General features: G+C 46.1%; 1 protein-coding gene across 3 annotated transcripts in view; it reads left to right on the plus strand.

Moving 5' to 3' along the window:
- The window catches only part of HLCS (holocarboxylase synthetase), a 203,591-nt gene that overhangs the window by 49,476 nt on the left and 143,714 nt on the right, over nucleotides 1-10,401 (plus strand). For all 3 annotated transcript variants that reach the window (XR_003908489.1, XM_029938982.1, XM_029938980.1), the window contains one exon: nucleotides 6,679-6,950. Coding sequence is in view for 2 of the 3 variants with exons in the window: in XM_029938982.1 (XP_029794842.1) it covers nucleotides 6,679-6,950 (272 nt within the window). In the remaining variant the exon portion in view is untranslated. The remainder of the gene's footprint in view (nucleotides 1-6,678; nucleotides 6,951-10,401) is intronic.

The following is a 10,401-nucleotide window of genomic DNA, read 5'->3' on the forward strand; positions in this document are numbered from 1 at the left end:
TGCAGATGGGAACTTTAGATAGGACCCTGTTACCTAATGTTAGTTAGCCTGATAGTCACCAAACAAGACCCTGAACTCGCTCTGTAATTGGTTAATTTCAAAGATACCCTAAATGTTGCAATTGGGTCCCGCCAAAAGTAACGAATGCTCTGAACAATGTGTATGGTTAAAGTTGCTGCCAATGCTGTTATGCAATAATGATCAGATGTCACAATTTCTTGTAACTCCCCCTTCCTAAATCCCATAAAAACCCTACTCAGCCCTTGTTCAGGGCTCTCAGCCCTGGATCCACTGCATTGGTGAAGGCTGTGAGACCGAACTTAGGCCCAGTGAGCCTAAGCTGTAATAATAAATGCCCTTTGCTTTTACATGTGTGCCTCGGTCTCCCTGGTGGTTTCTGGTTTTGGGGTGATATTGAAATCTTGGGCATTACAAATGCTTATTAAACACGGACTATTTCCCAGATCTGGTCCTGGCTGCCATGGATACAGTTGGGCAAGACTGAAATGTGCATATAATGTCTTTATGGAGCTTACATTCTGGCAAGACAGTGGGCCATTGAATAAATGATTATATAAATTATGGAATTACAACTTGATAAGTACTGTAAAGTCCCTGTTTATGAATAAGAATTCTAGCCTAGATTGGGAGGATCTGTGGGTCAGAAAACACTTCCCTGAAGAAGTGACATTTAGCTACACTCCGGTAATTGAACTAAAAAAGTTAGGTAGATTTGGGGGTGGCATTTCCCCACTGCCTTACTGGTCATTAGTAAACTGAAGCCAAGAATCATGGATTAATTCTTTTTTCCTACATGTGTTATAGCAGCTACTTCTACAGCTCTTAAGTCATTGTAACTTGAGTGCATCTGAGATGACGTATCAGGCGGATTTGCATCCAACAGGTAGTAATTTTGACATGTCTTATAACCAGAATTTTATTCCCCTGTCCTGGAATGGTGGGGGGAGGAGCCTAAGTGCTTTCTGTGTGTACTCAGTTTGATGGGCTACAGTAGCATATGACTATCATGAATATAAATATTTTGGAGAATTATAGGTAGTATACAGTTATCTTTCTTAAGATGTTCCGGTCTCATTTTATACCCTTTAGATTATCTTTGTTCTGAGTAATATATTTGGCTCCGAGTAAGTCCTGAAAGATTACATGAAGAAGGCATAAGAACAAAAATCCATGTTCCTTGCTTGCATCAATTTTATTTTGCACGTTTGTGCATCTCTTAAGCATTGCTTTCAGAAACAAATAATTTGGAATATCACTTTAGTAATTAGCAGACATAAGAGTGATAATGTAATTCCTTGAGAATCTGGCTCCCAATTTGTATGCAAATAAGAGTAAGTGGTTAACCTTAATGGGCCAGGTTGACCCACTTTTCGAAGGTTGTGTATATTTGAATAGTTTGAATGAATTTTTTAAGCACTTGTCATACTAGGTTGTAGTTGTGTGTATGCATACCCGTCTTTCCTCCTCTCTTTATTCTGTGGTACTATTTTTGAGAAATAGTGCTGCTCCATATGTATTTCTTAGATGAATCCCATGTATAGGTGGACAGTTGAATGACGCACTCCAGAGAAGATTCTCTGCTTTGTTCCTGTTCTGTTACCTGGTGCCAACTGTTTCTTTTTGATTTCATCGACTTTGAATGGAGCTCCGCATTGCCTATGGCTGCTGGGTAACCACTTGATCCTCTGCTTGAATTAATGAAAACTGCAGTTAGTTAAATACTGGTTTTCCAGATTATTTTCCCTTGATTTTTGTGATTTATCCTATTCACCCATATGTGTCTTCAGCCTTTATGGTGCACTTGTGACATCTAGGTGACCTGGGGAAAGTGATGAAGGCAGTTCAGATCTGCTCACTTTATATGTTAATGGCATTGGCCAGAGCTGAAGGTGTTTGTTATAACTGACCAGATTTGAGGTTTGGAGCGATCTCAGCTCAGGCTGCTAAAACAGAAGTGCATAGACCAGGTTTATAAACAGCAGACATTTATTTCTGACACTTCAGGAGTCTCCACGTCTGAGCTCAGGGTGAGAGCATGGTTGGTTCTGGTGAGAACCTTCTGTTGGGGTGCAGAGAGCTGTCTTTTTGTCGTGTCCATGCTTGGTGGAGTGGGTGAGCGATCTCTCTGCGGTTGCTTTTATATATAGTTTTTTAAGTTTTTAAATTTGTTTTTGAGAGAGAGACAGAGAGAGTGTGCGTGTGCACACGTGCAAGTGGGGGGAAGGGCAGAAAGAGAGGGGGAGAGAGAATCCCAGGCACTATCTGAGCAGAGCCTGATGTGGGTCTTGAACTCAAACCGTGAGATCATGCTCTGAGCCAAGTCAGATGCTTAACTGACGAGCTCTAAGAGCTGGAACCCATTCAAGAGGACTCCTCCTTCACAACCTAATCACCTCCCAAAGGCCCCCACCACCTGATGCCATCACCTTGGGGATTTCAATTTCAACATAAATTCTGGGGGGACGCAGATGTTCAGTCTATAACAGGGTTACTTTTGTATGTTTTCTGTTCATTCGTTCTGCCTTCTTCCTCCAGTAGAATTTATATCAAAGAAATAACAGTGAACAGGGAATACTATGTATAAAGTTTATCTTGGTTCTTTGTGCAAAGGTGGAAGGTTAGGGCTGTAGCTTCGGGTAACTCATGTCAGCTTGCCCTCTTCCGACAACTCTTCTGGTGCCTTGTTCAAACCGAATCACTTCCTATTTTGTATTCCTCCAGGGCACTTTGCTTTTCCCTCTGGTTCTGTGCTCCTCTTGCTGTTCTTCTCACTGGGTTGTGAGCTCACAGGCCAGGATTACCCTGTTATTTATATATCCATCAGGGCCTCCTGTGCAGCAGGTCGGTAACCTACTCAACCTACCCCCTCAGCCTTCTCTGTACCTCACAGAGCTCTGTAGCTGAGTGGGGCTGGATAAAAGCATAAAAAAGCACAAAATTGTGCCAACAGTTCCCCTTAAATTCAGAAACACTGCCTGGGCCTGGACCCTGAACACCTCCAGTCGCTCATTATATTTTCCCTGCTTCCAACATTTTCTCACTCTGCCTTCTCAAACCTCCTTCTTCCTTTTCCCTCAGCTGATGCTCTTGATTTTTATTTTTGAGAAAAATAGAAGGAATCTGAAGATGATGTCAACAGCCTTCAACCCAGGAGGACTCCTACCTGCCTGCCTGCAGCCGGGAGCAGAGTGCTGCTAGTGTAGACATGTTCCCGGGGCTGTCCTGGATGGCTGTGTGGCCGGCAGGGGTGAGGGAGGGCTGTGACCCAGTGGGGAAGCAGGCTGGGTGTCTCCAGTGGCGCTGCGAGCCCTGTCCATCCCTGGGGGGGACGGCTCTGCCTCCGAGGCTGACCTCTCAGCTTGAGCTTTAGGGTCCAGCCCTCACCTGTTCACCTGTTCCCTTTCTGGATAGGGCCATTTGCATCACCACTAAAAAAGTCATGCTGTTACATCTGGAGTCTACAGTTTCTTTCCTTTTCTTATTATTATTGTTTTTTAATGTTTATTTATTTTGGAGAGAGAGAACATGTGAGGCGGAGGCGCAGAGAGAGGGGGAAACAGAGGATCCAAAGGGAGCTCTGTGCTGACAGCCGAGAGCCCAATACAGGGCTCAAACCCATGAACCATGAGATCATGACTTGAGCTGAAGTCAGTTGCTCAACTGACTGAGCCACCCAGATGCCCTTCTTTCCTTCCTTTATTAACATCAGGCATTGCCTGTACCCAGTGGGCTCTGTCTTGAGGGGTCCAGTGGTTAGCAGCTCAGCCCTCTTCTTACTACCTTACCATCGTCTTCCTCCTTCTTGCCACCTGTAAAACCGGGCCCCAGAACCCACAGGGCATGCCCCCTCCACCTCACACACGCATATGCACACCTGATTTTCCTTTGCCTTCTCCTCTCCCTGATACCTAAGCACTGACACCTGTTGTGGGTTGAATTTTGTCCCCTCCAAATGTACACTGAAGTCCTAATCTCGAGAACCTGTGAATGGGACCCTATTTGGAAATAAGGTCTTTGCAGTAAGACGAGGTCCCTAGGGCTGGCCCCGATGCAGTACGGCTGGTGTCCTTGTAAGATGGCAAGAGAGATGGACACATGGAAGGGAGCCAAGGATTGCCAGCAGCACCAGTAGCTGGGAGAGAAGCCTAGAACAGATTCTCCCCTAGAGCTTTTGGAGGCAGTGTGGCCCTGCCGAACCCTTGATTTTGGACTTCCAGCCTCCACCACTCTGAGAGCATACATTTCTGCTGTCTTAGCCCCGGACTTGTGACACTTTGTAACGGCAGCGCCAGGGGGCCAGCATAGCCACTCTGCATCCACAGTCACTCCCTCATTGCTCTCAGCCTGTCCCGGGCTTCAGGTTAGCCTCCATGGTCTGGAGTTTCCCAAATTGTCCATCCAAGAAGGGTTGGGAGCACAGATACAGAAGGGACCCTCTCATGACCCTGGGGGTGGGAGGAGGGTGTGCTGGACCCCAAGCTGGCTTGGGAGGACAGAGGTCCACTTCTCTGGGGGTGGCGTTCCTGGTCTCCAGGCTTATTTCTTCCCCTTGATGAGGCTGTCACTTCCCCAGGTAAAACTTCCAGCCTGTGGGTCCAAGACAAGTGTGTCAGCAGTGAGGTAGATACGGTTCTCAGATGAGGCCATCATCTGGGAGATGTTGTAGGGTGCCCAGACCTTGCGTAGTCTGATGCAGCCAGGGGTCCTGCTCAGGGCTCCTCCAGGGTGAGCAGCTTGGGATCAAGCGATCACACAAGGGCTGGTCTCAACCCCTGACCCCACCCTTACTCCTCCAGCCCTTCTGTGGGCTGTCAGCTCCAAGGTTATGCTTGGATAGCTCGTGCCTGGTCCCACCTTGGTCCCCTCCTGTGTGCCCCTTCCAGGCAGCTGCTGTATTTGATCGTATCTTGTACGTCTCTCCTCCTCCAGACGGGGTCTCCTCCTCCTCTCTCACCCCCTCTTTTGCTTTTTTGTCCCCTGTGACACTGACTTGCAGATTCTTGTTTTGTGAAATGTCTCACCATCTGGATTTCTGCTGATGCCTCCCTTCCGAAGTTATTGAACTTGTTCCTCTATCCTCTGTATTTTTTTGTAAGCCGAAATGAGTTTTAATGGTCCGTTAATTGAATTGAGTTGAATAAAATTTCATCTTTGAAGCTGCTGCTTCTCTGTGTCCACGTGCAGCTTTGGGACATACCCTTGTGTTAACAGGTCACCTTTCCTCTTTTGAAAGGCCTTGCTTTTGCATGAAGGTGGCCCGAGAGCCTAGATCTGTATTTACTGTGACTGACATGAGTACATTTGGTGTTGGCCTCTTGGGGCAGTGACTCCCTTGGCGCCGTCCCCTGGTGCCCCACCGTGGAGGGAGGCCTCTGGGTCCTCCAGCGCCCCAGAGGAAGTTGCAGCCTCTAGCAGGCTCTAGGACCCCTTCTTGTTTCAGGGGTAGAATAGAGAGCTTCGTTCTGAGTTAGGCGGGGTTGCTGGTAGGCACTACCTCCCTTCCCCCCAGACCTACACTTGGGAAAAGCTGCTGCTGGGCTTCTCATTATTTTCTCATGTGCGAGTTGTGTCCCCCCTGCTGGTGACCTGTCAGCGGCCTGTGGTGGTCAGCTTGTCTGGGAGAAGAGGTGAAGATCCTCTAAAAGTGGGGAGCGGAAGCTGCTGTCTTTGTGCTTTGTCTTCCATGACTGCTTTCACCTGGCATTTTACAGTATTTATGCAGCTCAGACAATGATTTTCCTTGAGGGCGCAAGTATAAAGCTGTAAATTTTCTGCAGAATGTGTGGCCTACAGGATTACTAATGAATTCTAGAGCTGGAGAAGACTTTTAAGGATTTAGGATATAATGTAGAAAGTTTAATAATGAGCTGTATTTATTTCTTTGGGTTCTGGCTTCTAAACAGTGTTGAGTTTACCCTTGAACAATGTGGGGATCAGGGGCGCCACCTGCCCCCACAGTGTGTCAAAAATCCGTAGCATATAACTTTTGGCTCCCCCAGAAGTTAACTACTATAGCCTACTGTTGACTGGACGGCTTACTGGTCCCTAAATAGTCCACCAGTGTGTATTTTATGTGCTCTGTGTTATATACAGTATCCTTACAATAGAATCTCCTTACAGTCTCCTATAGTATCCTTACAATAGAATATATGCTACATGTATCATATACAGTATCCTTACAATAGAACAAACTAGGGAAAAGGAAAGGTATTAAGGAAATCATAAGGAAGGGAAAATACATTTACAGCACCGTACTATATTATTTTTTAAAAGTTTTATTTATTTACATAATTTCTACCCCCAACGTGGGGCTGGAATTCACGACCCTGAGATGGAGTCACATGCTCTTCTGACAGAGTCAGCCAGGCACCCCAGCACTGTACTGTATTTGTCAAAAAAAGCCTGCGTGTGAGTGGGACCCATTGGATTCATAACCCACATTGTTCAAGAGTCAACTGTATTTTTATAGCGTAAGCACACTTCGTATACTTATTGGCCATCGTATGATGGCGCAGGGGTTTGGAACATGTGCCTTTAGCTCTTACTGGACACGAAGTAGGAAGTACTTCTGTTACCAAGTGACATTTTAAGGAAAGGCTACCCTCACCTAATGTAATGCCAAATTACGACCTTTTCGTTTCTTTCCTTGTAACACAGGAGATCTGGGACCCTCTGATGCAGTGGCTGGGGAGACATGCGGGTCCTGAAGGAGTCATCAGGTCCAGCAAGCTGTCCCTTAAGTTTCTTCCATCCTACACATCCGACGTAGAAATCACCCCCTCTGCTCTCCCTGTGGTGACCGACGTGGAGTCCTTCTTCTCAGAGCATTTTAACTTAGAGACCTACCGACAGAATCTGCAGACCCAGCGACTTGGAAAAGTAGTCCTGTTTACCGAAGTGACACCCACCACGATGAACCTTCTGGATGGGTGAGTTCTGGCCGGACTTGTACACCTGCTGAGTAGTCCAGTTGCACTGACATTCTATCTAACCAGTGCTGGGGGAGAAGGGGTAGGGATGTCGAAGGAGAGCTCTTGACAGGCCATTAGCAAGGTTGGGAGTACCCTTGTCCTGTCCGAGGCAAAGCGGAGGGAGAGGAATGAAATAATGATTTCCTTGATCACAGATTCGTGTTTTAGAGCAGGGCGATTTTGTGTGTTGTGACCTACTTCCTTTGGTATCGGGCTTTTCAGATGATCCTTGGCCGGAGAGCTTGATGGAGAAATATCTTTAACGGGTGGCCTTAATAACTCGGGCCATCATTTGATTTTTGTATTGTTATAACCAGCGATAAACATTTAGTTGAAAATGTTTTGCGGAAGCGCTCGAATAGGAAATCCCAAGGACATGTGTGCTGCATTAGATGGAAACGAAGTAGAGATTGGTACTTTTGGAAACCTGTTTTGCTATGTTCCTACCCAACACACTTTGGAGGCTCTCTTTCATCTGGCTCGGATGTTCAAGATTTATTCTTACGGAGTTTTCCATATTTCTTCTGTTTCGTAGACTTAAAAGATTTTTTTTAAATTTAAACTCCAGTTAACATACAGTGAAATGTTAGTTTCAGGTGTACAATATAGTGATTCCTCACCTCCGTACCACACCCTGTGCTCCTCACGACACCCCCCACCCTCACCCCCGTCCGGTGACCATCGTGTGCTCTCTGCAGTTAAGTGTCTGTTTTTCGGTTTGCCCCTCTCTGTATTTGCTCCCCTTTGCTCGTGTTCCATGGACGTTGGTTAAAGGTTAAAAAATGGCAAAGAGATGAAAGGATCTTTCTTAACTCTTAAGTTAGTACTAACCAATACTCTTCTACTGATAGTTTAAAAAGTAGTCTTAGAGAGGAGCGAATAAGAAAGGCATCTTTCCTCGACACGGGACTGAAATTCCAGGAATGTTAAGACTCCAAAAGAACCACTGGATTCACAGTTTCTAGGCGTTTTCTCTCATTGGACTGCACAGTAGATGCATAATTCAATGGGGGTTAGTATTTGGGGCTTTCTTAATAATTTCTGGAATTCGATGATATATTGATATGATATGTTGAAATGATGTGATAACTATAGTATTTTCTTGCCTGTCCTACTCGCCCCTGCTCCATTCTCATGGCCCTGGCGGTTTTATGTGGGGCCAGTATGTGGAGAAAGCAGTGGTGTAGCGGAATTGGAAGAGCGAGGCGGGTGTGGTAGGAAGGCACTGAGCCACGGTCGTGAACGGTTCTTGTGTTGTCCCAGGTACTTCTGTTTTTCAGTGTTCCCACCCTCTCCTACCTTCCCCTCCTCCCCCTCCTTGCCCTCCTTCCCAGTGCCCTATTTTCAGATGAGCTGGGAAAAGCCTGTGTTTGTCTATAGAACAATCATTACTTGCTCACGTTAACTCTGTGATAATCCTTTGTTACTCAAGAGAACCCGATTTATATTGAAAAGGTAACCTATTATCATTACATTTCCCACATAAAAAATCAGACATGGCATTTAACCATTTGGGGAGATGAAATTTAAATAGAAAAACATTGGTGCATCTTGTCCATTTATGACGGACAGTCAGCGAAGAATATTTTATGTTGGGATGATCTTGAACCAGTGGGGTCATGGCCTCTGAGCTTGCGTAGTGGGCAGTGCATTACTGAGAGGGCCATGAGCCCTTTCGAATGGAGGGACTGACGTGTTCCCTGGTGGTCTAGTGATTAGGATTCGGCGCTCTCGAGTGGAGGGACTGAGTCTCCCGTGTAATCAGATGGTTGGGTTTCCTTATACCCTTGTGAGCACGTGTTTTAGGATGGGGGAAATGCCTTGTAAATACACTGCTTTAGTGCCCTTGGATATTGGTAAATTCCTTTTTGATACGAACTTCTGTTTGTTTTTAATTCTGTCTTAAGCAACTCGGGTCTGTAAAAATGTGTAGGTGAACTTGATGGTGGTAGTCAGAACCTTCTGTAGGATAAAGAGTTTTTATTTTTACAAAAGAGAAAAAATATTTTGGCTTTTCCAAGGGCATTCGGGAGGCTTCTTTGTTTCTCTTCTTGTCCGGTCTCTGTAGAGCACAGAGAGTGAAATGGGCTTTGGTGATTAATGATTAATCCCTCCGCCTGGCACAGAGCAGATACTGAATAAATAAATAGTGGCTGCTCACTGTAACTTACAGATGTCTTCTTCCACTGCTCGTGTGGGTTCCTTCCTAACGCTGGGAGATAAAGTTACTCACTGCAGCTTCGTGAGTCAGCAAAAGCCTGGTGAGAAGTTCCTGGGGGTGGGGTGGATGGGCTGTCGCCTTTTTTAGGAGAAGGACCTTGAAGTGGTCACCTTGATGCCCCAAAACTCACGGTTGTGCACAAAGGGACCGTGTGACAGATACATGAAATATATGGCCCATCACTCTCTAAGAGTAAGACCACGACCATCGCTGTGGCTAATGTTCTGTTTGATCCCACATGGGCTGTGCTCACGAAAGCACCGTCTATGGTTGCGGTGATAACAGTAACACCCGCCAACACCTATTGAAAGCTTTTATCTTCCAGACACAGCTTCTGTGTACGTTACGTGTGTCCATCAATTTCATGCGTCATCTTTTAGTGCGTCGGGTCATCAGAGTCAAACTCTAATATCTAGTATCACACCAGCGTGTAGGAAGCTACGTGTCACAAGTTACTGTTTGTGAATTGTCCCTGTAGACCGACCACATCAGTAAGTCCAGGGCAAGAAGACTTTTCAGAACTGTGGCCTGGATTTGAACTCCATGCGTGTTTTTCTCTTTACATCTGTTACTTCTGTGGGTCTTTCCTAATAGTCTGGAATAGAAGTAAAATGTAAATTAGACAATAGATCTTTATTATAAGGTTTCTGTGCCCCCCTCTGCCACCCACTGGGACTTACAGCAGCTAAAAGTTGGGAGCTCTCTTTCCAAGAAAAGAGGGGGGAAGTACACAGTTGGAAATAGCCAGTAATTTCTGCCACAGTCTCAAATATCTGTGTTGCATCTTTTTTCCCCATTTCCAAAACCTTCGCCCCCTCCTCCAGGAAGCTAGCCCTGCCTGTCTACTTGTTTACTTCCTCTGAAGCAGATTGTGGATCTCTGGGGACGGAGTCTTTTCTTTCAGGGCCGGTCGAGGCTCACTGAGGTCTGGCAGTCTGCTGGTTAAACAGACGTGTCCTCAAGGACACCTGGGTGGCTCAGCTGATTAAGCTTCCAACTCTTGGTTTCAGCCCAGGTCATAATCTCACAGTTTTGTGAGTTCCAGCCCCGAATTGAGTGTGGAGTCTGCTTGGGATTTTTTCTCTCCCTCTCTCTCTCTCTGCCCTGCCCCTGTTATACCCACCCACACACCCCCACCCACCTACACACACACACACACACACACACACACTCTCTCTCTCTCTCTCT

Source organism: Suricata suricatta, chromosome 5 (assembly GCF_006229205.1).
Source record: "Suricata suricatta isolate VVHF042 chromosome 5, meerkat_22Aug2017_6uvM2_HiC, whole genome shotgun sequence".
In the NCBI taxonomy this organism is placed as follows: Eukaryota; Metazoa; Chordata; class Mammalia; order Carnivora; family Herpestidae; genus Suricata; species Suricata suricatta.